The sequence below is a fragment of the Drosophila subpulchrella genome, chromosome X, assembly GCF_014743375.2.
Source record: "Drosophila subpulchrella strain 33 F10 #4 breed RU33 chromosome X, RU_Dsub_v1.1 Primary Assembly, whole genome shotgun sequence".
Classification (NCBI taxonomy): Eukaryota; Metazoa; Arthropoda; class Insecta; order Diptera; family Drosophilidae; genus Drosophila; species Drosophila subpulchrella.
Genome location: NC_050613.1, coordinates 21,776,732 through 21,796,365, shown reverse-complemented (window position 1 = coordinate 21,796,365; position 19,634 = coordinate 21,776,732). Strand labels below are relative to the sequence as shown.

At 40.8% G+C, this 19,634-nt stretch overlaps 1 protein-coding gene across 3 annotated transcripts in view; it reads left to right on the top strand.

The window, feature by feature from the left end:
* LOC119557674 overlaps nucleotides 1-19,634 on the top strand; it is a 72,201-nt gene that overhangs the window by 9,690 nt on the left and 42,877 nt on the right. Inside the window, exon 1 of one of the 3 annotated variants that reach the window (XM_037870543.1) lies at nucleotides 4,530-4,616. The exons of 1 other annotated variant lie outside the window; for it this stretch is intronic. In XM_037870543.1, the coding sequence (XP_037726471.1) occupies nucleotides 4,584-4,616 (33 nt within the window). In that variant the 5' untranslated portion in view covers nucleotides 4,530-4,583. Of the gene's footprint in view, nucleotides 1-4,529; nucleotides 4,650-19,634 lie in introns of those variants that run through there. One more of the 3 variants, XM_037870542.1, reaches the window with a different exon arrangement.

Here is a 19,634-nt window from a genome sequence, read left to right as displayed (position 1 = left end):
GCACAGGTTCTAGCAATCCGAAATCGATTTAAGCATTTTCAGTTTTCGTTTTCAACAGAAGCTTGTAATTTGCAGTGATTGCTTTATTGCCGATTTCCCATCATTTCGAACCAATTGCCATAAATGGAACTCGGGGCGCATTACCTAGTCACCTATCGTAGATAAATATCTCTTGGTCTCTCATGGGCATTCACAATTTGTAGGTCATTAGAACTGCTAAATTTTCTAAATGCTCTTTAATTTATATAATTACATGGCCCAGAACTCGAATCGATTCCAATGGCTTCTCCACTCGAAAGTGGGAAAACCCAGAGCCATAGCGATTTTCGATACCCTGATCTTGGCTTTATGCAATTATGCGGGGCATATACCCTCAAGCTCGGCGATTCGGTCTGGTTCGGTTTGGTTTTTGGATTTCGGTTTACCCGGGTCTTGCTCTGGGGTTCTACTTATGCCCATAAAGACATAATTGGCTCCAGAACACAGACTTAAGTAAACAAGAGAGGAAAATAATAATTTAATTTGAAATAAAACGAGCGGCCCAATGCTCTGGGTCTTTGCACTCGTGCCTCCGCATTTATCTTTGACCCTTTTTGGTATTGTGGCTAAATGGGTCATTCGTCAAGGTAACTTTCATTTGTGAGCTGGAAAAACTGAAGTTCGGAGCGCGGAACATGGAACGTGGACGCACTTAATCATAATCCCATTCCTGGGCTACTATTCTACCTATTATCTTACCGGCGGCTCTATTTTGTTTTGTTCTTGTCATTGACGAGACAATCCGACGATCTTGTTAGGCCGCATGTCTCAACCCACTAATTGGGCTTGGATTGGACATGCCTTATTTTCCGATGTTTCTCGGTGTTTTTTAGAGTCAAGGATGTGGACTGGAAAAGCGTAATGCACAGAAAGAAAAATGAATATATTCATGACTATCGAAAAAGGTTCCCTTTAATAGATCTATATACTTATATAACTATTTTTAAAATGAGAAGGACAGTCCAAACTAATAAAGTTGCAACACCCAGATTTTTTCGAAATATTCTTATTAAAGAAAGGATTTCTACCAAGAAATATTATAACCTGCTATTAATTTAGAGGGAAACCTTGTAGCTATATAAAATTTATTTATATCTTCCTGTTTGCGTGTAGTTCTGGTACTATTACTGTTACTGGGCATCTCCATTAGCCGTCAGCCCATCAGCCATTAGCCATCAGCCAAGGGGTCAAGGCTAATTTCAACCTTTTGACAACTCAACTCGGTCGCAATCGCAATCTTGGGGCCTCGTAGCCCCGGGTCCTCGATGAGTGTGCAAATTGCCGCTGGCGGCCATTCTGCCGCTGATGCTGATGCTGATGCTGCCCCGGCGAATCACTTTCCTGCTCTAAAGTTTGTAATTTGCCTTAATTGAATATTCGTGCTGGTGCTGGTCAAAACCGCACTAGGAAAAGGTGCCCCCAGAGGTGCCCCAAAGCCCGCCGACATTCCTTGTGGAGTGGAGTGCACGGCTTAATGAGCCTGGGGATCCATCAGCGTTGACATATCCGTTGACTTTTGGTGTTTGGCCATCCTCGTTGGTACTGGTGCAAAGCCCAAGCTCAGGCCCAAACCCATTACCCAAATGAAGTGTGAAAAATCCATTGGTCTGGTATTAAGCCTAGGCTCAGGCAAAACTGAAGCCGAATAGCTCATAACCACAAGCCTGGCCGAACGAATGGCCTGCGGTTATGCGAATTAGTCCGATTTTATGGCCACAAATCATTGGATTTGTAGCTGAAATTATGCAGATCACAATTTTAAATGACTTTTAAGGGCTTAGTATTATTTTTAGGAGTATGAACAATAGAAATTTAATTAAACGTGCTTAAGAATATCTAGAATAAAGAACCTAATGAGGATTACTTCTTGCATGCATACAACGCGAATTCTTGAGCATCATTTTTCAGCTACCTCTAAAATGTATGTTTTATTTTCTGAATAACATAATAACATAATGACGTTATTAAGAAAATCTGTAATAAAGCACCTTATGGGGACTCCTTCTTATAAAGGTTTGCAACGCGAATTCTTGAGTATAATTTTCTTCAATCTTCATACAAACATACAACCTGCTCTTGCCTTTAAATGGTAACTCCAACCGATGTTCCACCACTATTAGCTTAAAGGGTCGGGTCTAATGACCCATCCACCTGCCCCAAACACTTTGTAAGCCATCTACTTGAGTGCAAACACATTTGCCAATGGAAATTATCCAAGTAAAGCCCAAGGATCCGAGCCTGGACCCTGTTGATCCTTCTGTTGATTGACTGCTTTCGTCACGCCAAGTGGCCAGCCCACTTGGCTTCCAGCTAACCATGCCATTTATCCTCCATCCTCTCGTGTTCGGCGGCTACCAGGAGTGCAACATGTTAATCATTTCGAGCATCAGGCCATGTCAAATGGAGATCACACAGCCAGAGCAAAGCTATGGCCATAGCTTCTCCTCCTGCATTTTTCCTGCTGTTTATTTTCTGGCCAACACCAACACCGACTAGCCGACCAAAACAGCCAACAAAACCAAGCAAACCAACCAACCAACCAGCCAAGTGATCCCTGATCTTCATCTGCTGTGCAAACGCCCCGCGGGGCTTGTTACAAATTTTGATGGACGGCCAGTGGTTGAAATTGATTAGCTTTAATGGTGGCAAAGTTCTCTGCCTGTCTGCTAACCAGAATGCATTCCTAATGGAAATGTGAAGAGCTCACTAGCTGGCTGGCTGGCTAGCTGGCTAGCTGGCTAGCTGGGCTTAAACAAAATCAGAAATCAGAATCAATCAAATCACATCTAGACAGACATATAATTTGAAGACCCTTTTGATTTTGATGTGTTGCTTAACTTGAACTGTCATAAGCGAATTGGCTGCGGAGTGTGGGGTTCAAGGCTGTTTTTATAAGGGCCACAGCCCAGGCGGGGGGTCAACTCATCGGGGTCAGGTCGCGGGTATTCTTCATGTCCAAAATGCTTAGAATCATGGGAATCCATCAGGGAGACTTGCCCATCTGCGGTTTTCCGACTTTCACAATCGAAAGAATTCGCCGGGCGGCCACTTTTATGCTTCATTAGGCCAGAAATTATATCTCATGGTGGCCCGGGCCCTGAGATTCATTCTCTAGCCATTTCTGGCTATCTCCCATCTGAGTCGTCGTCGTCTCCTTTGGGTTTTTCAATTTCTGAAATTGATGAACTTGCTGATGGAAATCTGTCAGCCAGCGTCGAAGTGTTGAAAGCTTAGACGAGGAATGAATGGGCTGGTGCAGGCACTGAAAATATATATTATAATATTGACTTAAATTTCAAGCTTAAAAATATTTATGTGTTTTATTTCAGTGCTATACATTTTTTTTTACGTTTTTGTAACAATACATGAGTTGTTTTTCAATTTTAGATTTTTAAAACGCGAATTCTTCAGTCTCATTTAACAAAAATTTGTTGTTTGAACGCTAAGACATTGTAAAAAAATATAAAAACCCATTAGTTTAATCTAATAGTGGTTATAATCAGATATTTGTTGCATAATTATTTGTAATTTATCTAGTTTTTGGGAGTGCACTAGAGTTTAAGTGGCTGGAGAGCCGATGTAGTGGATGAGGATGAGTTTTATGGATTTCCCAACCCGCAGAAGGCGCAGCGTTGGGCAGACATGCAGGTTGGCCGCTTTGCACCCGCATCGGTGGTTGGCCAACCAGAAAGTCGGAAATCCAGAAAAAGCCCACTCAAAAAGCCCGGGGCCAGGACCTGGAATGACGGCGCTGAAAATGCAGACATTAAATTGATCCCCAGATTTGAGATCTCAAGACCGAAGTGCGAGGACCAGACCAGACCAGACGAGAAAACGCGATTGAAAATCACAGCCATCATCAGCCAAGCGACAAATGAGCAGACACAAGTAATCGGAATCTGAATCGGAATCTCAGACTGAATCTGAATCTGAGAACTGCTTTCCATTTGCTAACCGCAATCGAAGCCTCAAGTTTTCCAGTGTTGCAAAAGTTTTTCATTTATAGTACCTATTAGTATCTATAGGTACCGAAATAAGTACCAAGATGAGCTTATTCACAACGTTTTAACTTAGGCAAGTTGATGATATTTGCAGGAATAAGTTTCTAAGTAAGGTTAAGGGAAAGTTGGTTTTGTCCCAACCTTAAACAAATATTTTTAAAGATGCAAGGTACCACTAAAAATGTACCTCTAACCCAATCAAGGTACAATCTTGGTAACACTGGCAGCACTGTCCCCAGTCGAGTGTGCAAAATGATTTCCTTGACTGACTCTTGGACTCTCACTCGCTCGCCTTTCGCATTTCAATTTATTCCACAACCGACTAGAATCCAATGCCAATGCAAATTATCTGTCGAGTTCATCAAACCTTTGGCAAATGCAACCAGATCGCTTCTGCAACTGCGACTACTGTGCTAAATGTTACTTTTTTGTTGTATCCCATCAGCCTCTGGTCTTCTTGGCCATCATCATCATCATCATCCAGATGGAATCCGGTTCCGGTTTCGTTATCGTTTCGAAGGTGACTCTGTGACTTTGAGCAGGATGTTCCCGAGATGGCGATATGGCGATATGGAGGTGAGACAATCCACTGGTTCCAGATGTTCCATGGTGAGCGTATAACTGGTTGAAATCAGTGAAAAGGAAGGGTAATTCGATTAGTTATCGATTACCCTGACAAAATCTTAATTACCCAGTCATTTGATGACTGCGCCACGAGATTAATCGGTCCCTTCAAATCGATCTTGATTAATGATCTTATCATGAATATTGATAGTGTCTGGGCAGCTTGCTTAAGAAAATCAAATATTTTCCATGTTATTAGTTGGCAGCATTTTGATAAGATCAAATCTTTTGACCGGAACTAATTCTTATGTCTATTAAATCTTTAAAAGAGAGAGAGAGAAAGATTAGATATTCTGCTTCATAGTGTATCTCTCCCAAACGAATCAATTATGTAAATGCATTCCATCTCCATTAAATTCTCTCTTCATTGTCTATAAGACAGAGTTTCCCCACTTTTCCGTTGGCCAGTTTAAATCGGCCTGTCTCTTTCGATCTTGGCCTGGCTAACTATTTAGAATGATTTCATCAGGGGCCAAAAATGGGCAACGGCGAATGTCAGAGCCCCGTCGTCACGCCTCCAAGTCCGCAACATCAGCACTTCTTCTTCTTTGTACTTTGGCTGGGGTCTCCAACCTAAAATTCCCAACTACCAACTCCCAACTCCACCCCCATTTCCACCTTTGTCTCATTTTGTCCCGTGTAGTTTTTTGCTCCATTTCTGTCACGCTTGAAGACTGCAATTGAGCCAATTGAGACCCACAACTGTTTTAGTTGCGGTTTCCGAAGATGCTGCCCTGCCAGCTCCTCCAAAACTGAACACTCGAACAAAAACCCCATTCAAAACCAGTAAAATGGTCTGTAAAAAATGTTTTTTTGAAGTAGAAACTTAAATTATTGAAACAGACAACTCCACTCCACTCACTTAAGCATCTAATCAAGAGATTTTTCTCAGTGAACATTTCTGGGGGCGTGTGAAGAAGAACGAGGGGGAGGGGGAGGGGGGGCTTCAACTAAAACAAAGCCAGGCAACGAGATAATAATAATACACATAATATTAAAACGAGAACAACGACACTAAGCCAAGTTAGCAGAGAGACTTGACAACAATGGTGCGGGAGGTGCTCCAGGAAAATGACTAATTACGTGCTGGCAAACAGCCCGAGGTTCCGAGTGGGCTAGTGATAGAGGGGCGGGGGGGGGGTTCGAAGGGGCTGCTCGAGGGGCTCAAGGGGGTTACCCGGAATGGGGGACTACGACTACGGACCATCCACGAACGATCCACATTAGCAGCGGGCGCTGCTCGAGCTGCTCGCGTTGGTAGCGGTGAATGGTAATTGCGGACCGTTATAATACGAGCGCGCATAATAAGATCGAGAGATGGCTAAGGCTACACGGAGAAAAAAATCGTGTGGAATAATACATTTAATTTATAATTTTGGGTTAGTACAAATCATTTCTAGTCAGGTAATTAAAACAAAATCTGTCAAAACACAAGCTGTCAAATGTCGTTTAAGGATCTGTGTTCTAATAGACATTGATAATTGGAAACTTCAGTAAAGAGTTAAGAGCGGTTTACTCGTCTGCGTGTGGAATAATACATTTAATTTATAATTTTGGGTTAGTACAAATCATTTTTAGTCAGGTAACTAAAACAAAATCTGTCAAAACACAATCTGTCAAATGTCATTTAAGGATCTGTGCTCTAATAGACATTGATAATTGGAAATGTCAGTAAAGAGTTAAGAGCGGTTTACTCGTCTGCATGTTTTTTGGAGCCTTAAACCTACTTTTAGTTTAACAGGTCGACGAGAAAACAACCCTTAACTTCTTTGAATCGATGATGCAAGAACTGATATTTAAATATATTTTATAAGTACTTCACCACATTCGTAGGACTTCTCCAGTCTGGGTCTTAAGAGTTAACTTTTCATCTCCATTATAGTAACCTATTTGAGAAGAAACCCCTGTTTTTTTGCTCAGTGCCTTGCAGAAGCGGAAAGCTTATGGGATCAGGGGGTTAGGTGGCAGTCTGGATGCCCTGATGCGCATATTTGCTCCAATTCCGACGCTGGCTAAATGTGACACCCGAAGGGGAATCAGAATCAGAATCGCATGGGCCGTACACTTGGTACCTACACCCAGACCCAAGAGCCAAGACCCCTTCCCCGGTCGCCACCACTCCACTCCACACCACTCTAATCTAATCAACAATGATGACGACGATGACCCAGTTCTGGTTGCGTTTTGCTTGCAACAGTTAGGCAAATGGAAGTCAAAGTGGAATGCATTAGCATCTGCCACCAGCACTGGCAGCAGCAGATGGAGATGCAACATGCCACCAAGTTGCACCTCTTGTCGTGGCCCAATCATCGGTAATAACCCCTGGAAAGATGCAACAAAGATGGCTCTGGGGTGATTCAAAGAAGATTGAACCCTCTACAAAGTCGGGAAGTCGGTCAAACTCAAGCACTGGAACTCTGAAAATAAATAGAAACATGAGAACACATTTGGCCATTATGTATTTATGCCAACTGCACTTGTCGTTCGGGTTTCGTTTAGGAAAATTGTTGCCTTGTTTGTGCCCATGCCCATCATTAGCCAGAGTCTTGATTGAATCTTACCTAAATGGTATACATTTTACCTAATTTTCATAAATACCTTTTTTGCTGTGATTATCATATGATCATTTTTGTGAAAGTAGAGGCAGTTTAGTTTTCTTAAATGATTCTCAAGTTTATATATCTACATAGTAGAAATCAATATAGCAAAAGAGTGGGGGTCCCTTATTATATCTGTTTTTTTTTGTGTTCAGTTGAGGTTTACAAGCTTATCTGAAACATATCTCCCAGTTCTTTCCGATACCGCTGCCCCTTCCCTGATTTTTTATTTTTTTTGTGTTGTACCCATTTGAAGGGCCTGTATCCATTGTGAATCTGTGTCAGTAGGAGCATCTGCATCCGAACAATACCTTTAGAGGACAGGGATCCCGGTCGTCCCCCCTCTGGGCGGTGTCAATTCCAGCCAGATACAAAAGGCGAAGAATGGCCAAGAGCTGTCGACACCAATTGGTGTTTTTGCCATATTTAGTTACCAGCTTAGAGGGGAATGGGAGTGGAGTCGGGAGTTTGTGGATCTTGGAGTGGGAATATATGGGGAATCTCGAGGCTTGGCTCCAGCAAATATGGACAAATTGCATTGAACTGAAACCGTGTTTGGATCCTAATAGATCATGGACGACATGATTGATGACTCCGGAGTGTGGAGTTCCCAAAAAAAAAAACACGAATGGGTAATGTTAACTGGAGCACCCGTAGAAGGTGCTGCCGAAAAGAGGAAGGGTTTGGTTTCTTCAACCTTCGTTGAGTCGGTAAATTAATGGGAGATCCATTTCGTATTGCGTACCGTGTTCTACCCAACATCCCAACATCATCACCGATCTTCAAGTGTTATTGCTCCGATTTAGTTAGTTAACTCTAACAGTTCATAAACACTTGTGCTCGGATTGGAGGACAGGAAATGGAAGGGATGTCTCCATCACCGCCTCCATCTTCATGCTCCAGAGTTCTCCAGAGTGTTTTTACCACTACTGTCTACTGTCTTCTGTCATTTATCGCAGATCGCGAAGAGTTTCGACTCAAGACCCAGGAAAATTGTCGGGAGAGACCTTTTTTAAACATGGACACAACAGTTGCACAGCACACAATTTCGATGTTTACGTAATGCCAGTGATTCCGAGGCGAAGCCAAATGGATTCATCTCTCGGCTGTGGGTTCCAAGTTCTGGGTTCTCGTTCTGATAATGTCTGTTCTGTGTGGCATGTAAGCTGAAACCGCAAAGAATCTTGGGTCGGTCGGTCTCCTCCTCAAATGGAATGCATCTAACTGTCATTGTCAAGAGAGAGAGTCACTAACCACAAATACAAAATTCGCTCGCTTCGCTGGGGTTCATCCGCCTACACTCGGAAAATATATTTATATTTCTCCTATTAAATCAGAATAACAATTAACAGTGTTATTAAGCACACTCAAAAAAGAAAAAAAAAGAAGAAAAATAAATAATAAAAACAAAAAAAATTGTTTTCTTATAAGGTTAATTTACCTAATGAAATACATTCTTATCTTAAATTGAAAACACAAAAATTTGAAGCCCCAAGTGACTCTAAAATTCAGTCAGTAAAAATCTATGCGGCAATAGTGGGGTTCGAACCTGGATCTTTTATAGTGTAGGGTTCGTTGGTTTTTAATACAATTCCATTTGATAATTTTTCAAGTGCATCTCCTTGGTTCCATGCTCCATTCTATTCAATTCTCCATTGCCGTTTCCATTAATGAAATGCTTAGAGCCCGAGCAAATTATGGTTTAGCTGGTCATGCGTGTGGAGCTCGCGGCCCGGCTACACTTTCCCAAGTGGAGCAGAGACAACTGAGGTCGCGTCCATAGGGTTAGAACACATCGTCGTGCCGCCCTGCGGTGGCTTTCACTCACCGAGATCCTGAGATCTCTGGGATCGCCAAACTACAATCTGGGATCTGCAATCTGCGAACCGCTATCTATCATCCCCAATTATCAGAAATCACTTTCTTTCGCCGAATACTGACCAGAAACACATCCATCTCGCGGCTTTATTCCCAATTCCAGCCAGCCAGCCAGCTTAGCTTGTGCCCATTCCTCGTTCTCCAAGTGGGTGAAATGTGATGTTGGGAAAATCTATTTAACGGAATGCACTCAAATCATGCAAAAGGCAAAATGGTAAAAAAAAAGCGCAAGGCACAACATAAAACGTGAGTCGATGACGTGAGCCCGTCAGCCATCAATCGAGTTTCAGAGGCAGAAGTTGCAAGAGAAGAACGGGCATTTTGTAGACATCTTTTATAGACTTGGGATGGACTGGGTGGATACCTCTTTAAATAAAAATCTTTACTATCTATAAACTAGGAATTTCGACTTAATAAACATGTTGCCACTCAAATTAAGCTGTACTAGTATTTTAGTATAATGCATCTGTATATTTGTAGTGGACTATTCTTCTATGTAGCACAGATATTTTTGATCCCAACGATCACCTTTATATCAAAGCTTTCTACAATGTTTTTGTCAAGTCTGATCGATCCTGGCCTTCAGTGAAGCCCCCATGGCCACAGGAGAAACAGAAACCATAACGAAAATCGAAAACTATTTTTCACAGCCTCAGCAAAAAGTCGAAGACGAGATCGTTTAGCGGAGCTGGGAGATGGGGATGGTCTCCTCAGGTCCGAAAGATCGAATCCGAGAGCCGGTGGCGACAAATGCTGTTCGTGGAAGAGAATCTCCGCTGGGGTATGGGGTATAGGGGATGGGGGAGAATTGGTGGACCCATGGACCCGTTACGAGAATCGCTTTTCTTGCATTTCCTTTTGAGAAAGAAAGTTTTTCGCCAGCCGAAAAATACAGATCGCCCAAAGATTTGGCTTTTTGTCTTTGGCTTCGTTCCTTTGTCTTTCCCTCATTTGTTCTTTTTTTTCTTTTCTTTTTTTTTCTTTTATTTTTTTTTCTTTTATTTTTTTTTTTTTGTTTTCTTGTTGTTTTTGGTGTGATTTTGGTTCTGGATCTGAATCAGAGTTGGGGAGTTCGGAGCTATCTAACGGCATCGGTTACACTACATAACTGTTCTCACTTTCTTCACCGACGTTTTGCCGCGCTCTTTGGATTTATTGCTTCGTTTCGTTTTGCCGTCTTTTGTCTTTTGTGGTTCGTTCTCGCATTTCCGGTGTTCAGAATAAGAATCAGAATCAGAATCAGAGTCCAGAACCAGAAACTGGAGTTTGTGGCATTACTTAGAAGCCATTACAGGGCAGAAAATTCAAGTCGATCCGTCCGAATGGTGGGGAGAAACCGAACTGGACCTGACTAAGATCGAAAAGCTCTATTAATTTGACTTTTCTTATGAAGGCGAATACCAAATACTTACTTATACATACCTATACCTCATTTGCATTACAGAATAGAATCTCCATTTGTCTGCCACTTTCACCCATTGATTTTGGACTTTTCTTTCGAGAATTCCAACCGGGCTTCGAGTCATAAATCAATTGCCTTTCCCAAAAGCTTCTGCATTTTGGGGGGCTATTCGAAATAGGTAAAGAGATTATCTCAGCCAAAGAAAGACGAAAGACCTTCGCATCTCCAAGACCAAGAGTCTGAAAAGCCAAAAACTCGAGTGAAATCAGCTGGGGGAACCAGAAGTTATTTTCGGCATTTGGTCGCAATGAAAGTAAAACCCATTAGATTCAAGTCTGAATGGTGGCTACGATGACCATAACAAGAAAGCAGGTAAACACGGCACACATTAAAATATAATCAAGTTAACACAAACAAAAAATTAAGAAAGAAATAATTGTCAAAAGCGAAGAAGCTCTGAAAAGAAAGGCTTAATAGAAAAATAACTAACATATAAGAGCAGTCCGAGTTCGAAGCCGAGTCGGAAGAGCGGCGTGTGCCCCTTCTTCAAAGTGAAACTTCCTTCAATGCCACTAAGTCTACAAAAGGGAGCCCCAGCCACAAAAAACCGAGCAATTTTACTTGCATCAACTGAAAATGTCTAACGCACTCTTAAGGCACCGAATTTCGAATGATCTAAAGACATGTTTTAGAGATTTAGAAGACTTTAGGGAACTCTTGGTCTCTCTGGATAGGCATCTGGTTTATTCAAAAAATTGTTGGTAACATAGAGAAGAAAGGTGCATTTATATAATAAATCAAAGCCAATGATCAAAAATAATTAATATGTTAGTATTATATGATTTTTAACGTTAAAAACATAGTTTTACCCATTTTTCCACCTAGTTCTAAAAGATTTTATGTTTCATAGTCAATAAACTCTTCATCGAAAATAAGAAGACTCAAAAGCAGGGACATACACGCACTGTCCGCAATGAAAAGTGCGTAAATCATTACCAAGTTTCCTCCGCTTCCCGCACTCTTTTGGGCTTTCTTTGAAAGAGAGGTAATACACAGAAAAAAAATTGATTTTAATTTAATATTAACAGGTCAAATATATGGTAACATTGTTCATGCCGTTTAACGATGGAATAATCTCTTAATAATATGACTTTTACTTATCTTTATCCTTAATTTAATAATATTATGAATATTTATTTTTATATGCTGGGTCTTAGTTCAAAACTCATATAAAATATAAAAAAAAATAACTTTATAGAACACCTATTTTTTTCTGTGTAAGAAACAAGGGGCAGGGGGGCTTTACTGCATCTTAAGACCGCATTTATTTTGCGTTTAATTGCCACAATTGTGAAATTAATTTCGTTTTCGTTTTCATTGGCCAGTGAAATCTTCATGGCGTTTTTTATGCCTTTATTTTGTGAATGACAAACGGGTAAGAGCGAGGGCCTCGAACTCTTCTCCCTTTTGAAAAGCCAGCGAAGAAAACTCTTTGATTGACTTTTGATTGATTGGGTTTTCTTTGTTTTCATTATTCAATCGGAATTACGGAATGTCGAGGGATTTTATTTTTGATCAAAATATGATGCTCAATAATTTGACAAGTAATAATATTAGAAATTACGTGTGAATTTGGAAAGTCTATATAAATACTAAAAAAAAGTTTGAAAATTGAAATTTAATCGATGCAGCTTAAAATGCCATCAGTAAATTAGAAATGAGGCTGTCTTCTTGTTGGGAATCCAGCCCAGTGCTCCCATTCCAATGGGCTTCGAACTAGATCGACTAGAAATAAAATCTGCTATTAGTTCGCATTCTCAGAGTGCCACACTTCCAGGGCTTCCCACATGATTCTCAATTCTCCATTCTCGATTCTTGGACTCAATTGAGTTGTAGAGTCATCGTCAATTGTTGGCTTTCGTCATCGCCGGTGATCCCAATACCGATTTGTTTGCACTCGAAATTAGTCAAGAAATGGCAAAAAGATGCCGCCCTCATTCGAAATTAGTCGACTAAACATGGTCAAAGAGTTGGCAAAAGCCAAGGCGGAAAGAAAGAAAGGAACAATCAAAGAATTGCGGGAAATCGGGGGAGAATCGCAGTAGAATCGCAGACAAATTTGAGTTTCAAATCAAAAGCTAATGAAAAGGTTATAACTGCCGTTAGCTGGCATCAAGACAGTCTGCCATAAAGTCAGAAATTATGCCAAATCTTACAAAGACAGAGATTGAAGAATCCCAGCCCAGTCGCTTCTAATTTTGTTGGCCTGGGACTGCGTTGCACTGGCACAAGAATGCCAAACATGCAAGTACACTGAGAGAAAGGGACTGTGTAAAATGATCATATTTTATGCTGACTGAATAACAGTTAAATATAGTAAATGGATCGGTTAGCAATTATGGTTTAGTTAATTTTAAAGATGTTTAGGAATAAAGTTTTATATTATTAATGGGTATTACAAAAGAAAATGTGTCTTATTTTATGATAGTTTGTGATATAGCTATATTAAATACCATTTTTATGCCGCTGGGAGTAGGAAAAATATACAAGTTGGGTGACATTCTCCATCTGTGTACAATATATAGCTTATGGAGGGGATTTCTCCAAGTGCCGGACAGTTCGCATTCACACGCCAACCGGCGAGGCAGCAAACGGCGAATTGATGCCGCCGATGATGAGCTGCCAGTCAGTCAGAGTAAGGCTAAGACTCTGTCTAAGATTCCGGCTAAGACCCTGGCCAAGACCCCGTCTTGGATACTGGCCAAGACTGCGAAGACTCGAAAGACTCCAAAACTGCAGGCATAATGAGAAACCCAGCGGAGAGCGACGGCTGGCGATGCCTGAGATTATGCTAATAAGTTGGAGAGCTGCTGCCGCGTTTTTTGTTGGCCGAAACGGTATTGGTAACCGAAGAGTTGGCCCAAACCAAACTAAAACGCTGCAAGCGACGACTGCGACACAAAAACCTAGAATAGAACACAATTGACCAAAGATTGTAATACCCTGGAATACCAAGCTAACGGACTTCTTAGTACATAATTCAGGGCTTTATTATCGAGTATACGGTGAAAACAGTATTGTCAAAATATAACAACATTTTTAAAATCAAATACTTAAGATCATCTTACTTAATTGACTTACCTTAAACTAAGCAATGTAGATTTTTATAGAACTTATTAACATTACAATCTTATTAATTAGAAAATAGTCATATTTGAACACCCTTTTCGAGGGTATAAAATTGGGGGCAACAACAACATGGCACAGCAGCAACAGCAACAGCAACAGCAACCACAACAGCAGCAACTTGCAACAGCTTGCAGAACAGCAACAACGGAACGTCAGAGACAAGAAGACAACAGTAAAAGCCAAAGCTAAAGCTGAATCTGAATCTTAGTCTGGGGCTGAGTCTTCGTCTCAAGTTAAACCCGAGTCTGCATTCTAGGTCACTGACTACTAGGAGCAGGCCAAACGGAGTTGCTGCACAGAGAAAAAAAACAAAGGCTTACTAAAAAAATAATGTTCTTTATGTGATTCAAAATCATTTGCCTTTAAAATATAAATTTGTTTGGTAAAGACCCGATAGTAATATTTTAATTCCTAAGACTTCAGTATTTATGCCAACAAAATGTCTCAAAAAGTCGGGTGGATGCAATAACGCCCAGTGCAATAACGCCCAGTGCAATAACGCCCATTCGGTTTACATAATTGGTAAATGCGTGATATTATTTATTTTTAGGAACACTAGATTAAGCCAAATGGCCGTTAGTAAATGCACCCCAAAAACCTTCCAGTTTATACAATTTTTTTTTTTAGTTTAAAGTTTCCCATTCTTTTCTCCCAGTGTGTTGCATGTTGCATGTTGGTGTTGGCCAACGTCTCATTCAGTTATCAGTTGGCTGGCGGAACAGGCGAAACCCAGGAGTGGGATGTTTTGAATGTTGAGGATTGCAGCTGGAAAATGGAGATGGAGATTGAGGATGGGAGAATGGGTGGCTGGGTGGTTGGGAGGAGGGTGGAGAGGCCACCGCAAAATGGAAATCGGTCAATTGTTGCCGCCTGGTCAAACTGTCAGCCAAGCGGTCTTGTGCCATATTGTCTTTTTGGCCTAAATGGCATTCCAAATGGATTGGCAAGACGGCTAACAACCAGATGAGCCGGCGGGGCAGTGGGACAAGGTGAAGTCCAATGGCCAAATGGTAATGAGACTTGACATCGCCGGTGCATTCAACATTTTCTCGGGGTGGGGCTACCAGTTGCAGCTCGGCAATGAACTGCGCCTCGGCAAATGAAGTTATAGGCAAAACACTTTGGCACACAAATGGTCATTGGAATAAATTGGCAAATCCATTGAGTTTATTTTATGAAAATAGCCAGCCCCCACTTTCTAAGTATGCATTGCTCATATTTATAAAGCTACGGGTTTTATGGGAGGGGTTATATGTACGTGTTGATTGCATTTTTGGGTGAGGAAACTAAATGATAATTTGTCATGTGTCAAACAAGTTGGTAATCAATCTAATTTAAGTTTACTTAAGGTTATTTAATATTACTAACTCACCTTACAGATCTGAAACTAAAGGATCCAGCCAAAACTAAAAATAAATCATAGGGATTTCTATTTTAACACTAAAGAGTTCCCTAACCCATCCACCTCTTAAACGATCTTTAAACAGATCCTAACCGTTCTTTGGCGTGTTCTACTGTTGTCGCTGTTAATCAGCATAATGATAATGAATGGGCCACGAGATAATTACCTAGCGATAATGATCTCGCAGTTAGCTGTCGCGATCGCTGACAGAATGTGTCGCGTTCCAGGCAAATTGACAAAACCCAACAAAATTAACGACCACACGTCTGTCGTTGATTATGATTGATATTATACAAAACTATATGAAGCGATACCGATATAGCGACCACCTCGGAGCAGATTGTGATATCGCATCGTCAGGGATTGGAATAGAGTCCAACAGGAATGGCAATAGAAAACGGCACATGATTGCCGAATGAACGAATCGAAACCCGTTCCCGGTCTGGATTGGGAGCAATCATTATCCGACGTCTAACTTCTAACGATGACTCACTATCGTCGTCATCGGCGTCACCATCACATCATTAATCCCGAACCCAACCCACCAGATTTGCTCCGACGCCTTCTCTGTATGCAAATTGATTAGCATTGTCTTGCCATTTCATTATGGATCGTAAAGTGTGCTTGGGGCATGTGGAATATCTTGTAGAGCTTGTCTATTATGTAGATGATGGTCTTTTAGAGAATGACAATCTATTGTTTGCCAGAAAGAGTATATGGAAACCGTGTCAGTCGTATTAGTAATCCCTAATATCCCTCTCAGATTTCTTCACTTTCTTCCGTTAGCCAATTTAAATTTGGGTTGGGTTCTTCGGGGTCAGCAGTTCTGGATTCGGTTTGTGTGTGGGTCGTGTATCACTTTCCCATTGATAATCGTCATAAATCGCCAAATATTTATTTGGCCAAATGGAGGTTCTATTTGGTAGCGTTTGTTTGCCCCCCAATTGTGGGATCTTATTTTTGCGGGGCATGAAAGAAAACAAACCGAAATAAAAAAAGGTAAAACAGAAAAGAAAAGGCAAATAACTGAGACTGAAGAAAACATCACAGCTGACCCAGTAAAAGAAAAAGTTTATTTTTTTATTTTTGTCGTTTTTTTTTGCCCGGCTCTGTTGTTCGTTATAGTTTTGGTTTTTTTTTTTGGCGCATTTTGACCAAATAGATATTAATTCTTAACGGTTTTTACTTTCACGTTAGAACAATATGGACAGGGTGATAATTAAATCCAAAGAGGCGGCGAGTTCGTTGCCTAAGTCTTTTGTTTTTTCGCCTCTTCCGCTGCGAATATTTTGACCCCTCCGCTATACGTGTTCAGTGTGCTCTATATCCATAAATCGCCGTCTATCTCCATCTGTTTGTATATAGATTTTAGCTGACTAACGGACCTGGAATGATGTGCCAAGTTTGCACTAATTCCCGCATTGTTGTACGCTGTTTGTTTTCCAACCACTCGACTAAGCAAATAGAAAATTCTTTACAAGAATGCAAATTCAAATGGAAACTTAACTGAGATCGGCAGAGGAAAAAACAAAAGGAAGTGGGTTGCTGCCAAACAAAAATAGAATATAGATCGTATCGAAAATCAATAATGGTCATCTAAATGGAATTTGACTTTGAAGTAGAGATCTTAAAAATATTATAAACAAGCAGGTAAATTATTTAAAAACTGATAAAAACTGCATTCTTTTAAAAATATGGTTGTGATATTCTCCAATACTAAAAATCCCTTAAGGAACTTTAATGCCAATGATTAGGCTTTTTAGGTCGTGGTTAATGTATCGAAAAAATCATTAAGATGGTTGTAAAGATATAAGTACATTGTTAGATTTTTTATGGCATTGTAATTATTTTGTAACTCTTGCATGCTCCTCATTTGTATTTAGAACTCGTGCAGAATAATAATTTTCCATTGCAGAACCGCGATGAAAAAATCACAATGAGCACTGAAATCAACATAAAGATCACTTGAGTCATTACCACATTTCATTACCCGTCTACTGGGCTAATTTGAATTTGGACCTGCACGATCAGTGGGTTTTTAACGAGAACCCCCGAATTATAAGGCCGTAGTGGCGATTAACGATCTGTGATGCACCCGGGCGAAATCAACTTAACGATTAGAAAGAGGTGTTGATCACTTGGCGAGTCTCTGCAATCAGTAACCCGCTGATTGGACTTCCTTTTTTTGCAGTTGGGTGCTCATGCGGCGACTTGGGGTCTTGAACATAAACCCAATTTCGCCGACATCTGCATATATGTGCCATACCATACACCGCAAATGGGTCATGTGGATTCGCTGATGAGTGATAGTTAGTGTTGAGAAAGGAGCTCAGTGTTGTACCTATGTCGAAGGAAATTTTCAAAATTAAGTACCTATAGGTAAATATTTTGGCAAGCAAAAGAACGGGTTCAAATCACACCTCTGGCTAAGAAAATGTTTTTATTATTTTTCATTTTGTGATATTATCCCAACTTATCTAGTTTTGGAACATTTTCAAGTTTAATGAAAAGCTATACCTAATTATGGGTACCTTTTTAGGTGCATATATCTAGGTACTTCCCAACACTGGTGACTGTGGACCATCCAACGGCGGGATCATCATAACTGACTCATATGTCATGATCTGAGGTCGTTTCGACCAGCTTGCAATCCCGTCTACATCCCCACCCCCTTTTAGCCCCCCCCCTTTTTATAATATCCAACTGTTTTTGTGTCGCGGTTTCGGTTTTGTTTTTGCTGCCTTGGCGGCTCATTTTGTGATTTTCTAAATAAATTTTCTTGTTTTCGTACAACTTTCACATGTGAATGTGACGACGGCCGTCATCGCCTCCCCCTCCCCCTTCTTCTTCTTCGACCCCTTTCCACCACCTTTCCCCACCACCCCACCATCATCATCATCTTTCTCCGCCCCCCATCCCGATGTCGAGTTAATGTCTTGGCCGCATCGGTTATTATAGTGGTGATTTTTTCTCCTATATATATTTTTTAGACTCTTCAGCTCTGTTTTGTGCTTAACAGGGTATCAAGGAAGTGATGGAATAGTTGACCATTGTGTTATATTAGGAAATATAGATCAAATCGGGAATATAGCTAGTTTATTTTGATTTTTTTAGAGATTGGTTTTGGTGATATCTTGTTTAAATATGATATTTAATTTTTAGATGATAGTATTTCATAATATTAAGTAATTTTTAGAAAAATTTGTATTGTACAGAGCACATTGAAATCTATGAAAGTATTTCTGCCTTCAGATACTGCCACCTAGATAACTAAATTTCCTTTGATAGCTCTTTCAAACAGGTGACCTCTTAACCCTGCGCAATTCCTGTGGTTGTCTTTGTAATTTGAATTTTCATTGTTTTTAATTCCGATTTTGTGGTTAGCTCCTGTTTTTATAGCCTTGCCTTTAAATCCCAGGGCATTTAGCTATTCGATGATGAAACCCAAACGGAAATCTTTCCTATTTTCTTTGTGGTTTTTGTGCCAGCAATTTTTCTGATTTTCCTTTGGCTGTCTTGCGGAGCTATAAATTTAATTTTGATGCAAAGTTACAGCTTAATTCTAATGCCCAGGGTGCGAGAGACAGTGTCTGCAGCTCATGGCGGAGCATCATCATCATCATCATCTTGGCCAGCAATTGTATGACCAGCGGGCCTCCGCCTCCTCCTCCTTCATCTCTTTTTGCAGTCCCGCCTCCATGGATTCCAAGGCATTTCACTTTTTTCCTCATCTTGTGCAGATTCTCCACCGCCTCTATTTTTCTTCTCCGTTTTTTTTTGTTTTTATCGTGCCGCAAATGATGATCGATGTGCGCTTCGCATGTCTCCGGCATCTTCATTTAAATTGGCAAAATGCAAAATGGCAATCACTGTCGTCTGTCTGCCCACCTCCATCTCTATCTCAACAACCCAGCACCACCGCCACCGCCACCACCTCCACCTCGTCGCATATCTTGTCAACAGGTGATGCCAAAAAATATTAAGATAAATGTCAGGGCAGCCGGCGAATGGGACAAAATTAATTAGGTTCCTAAATGGGCAACGCCTGCCAGTCCCCCAAATGCTTCCTGATCTGCTGCTGCTCTGCTGCTGCTCTGCTAAATCCGAGTGAGTTCCCAATCCACAATCCACGCTAATCACCTGGATTGGTGGCTCAGTGGCTCAGCGTCAGCCGTTGGCCATAATAAATGACCGGGCTTATCCCCATTCCAGATCCCGATCCTCGCGCCCCCCCCAAACCACCATTCTAACGTCTCCATCTCGCTCTCTCGGATGGGAACACTGAAAGAAAATGGATAAGGAAACGTTGTTATATGAATATTAGTTAGGATTAGCTTGCGAAATCGCTTGGTCTGTACACAAATAAAAAATAATGAAATCCAGTTGATATTCACAGGGTTTGATGATGTTTTTATGAAAAATGTTAAATTGATATTGAAAATTGCAATTTTTTGCTTCGAAAATACTTTTAAATAGCTATAAATCACACTAATGCTGTAGGT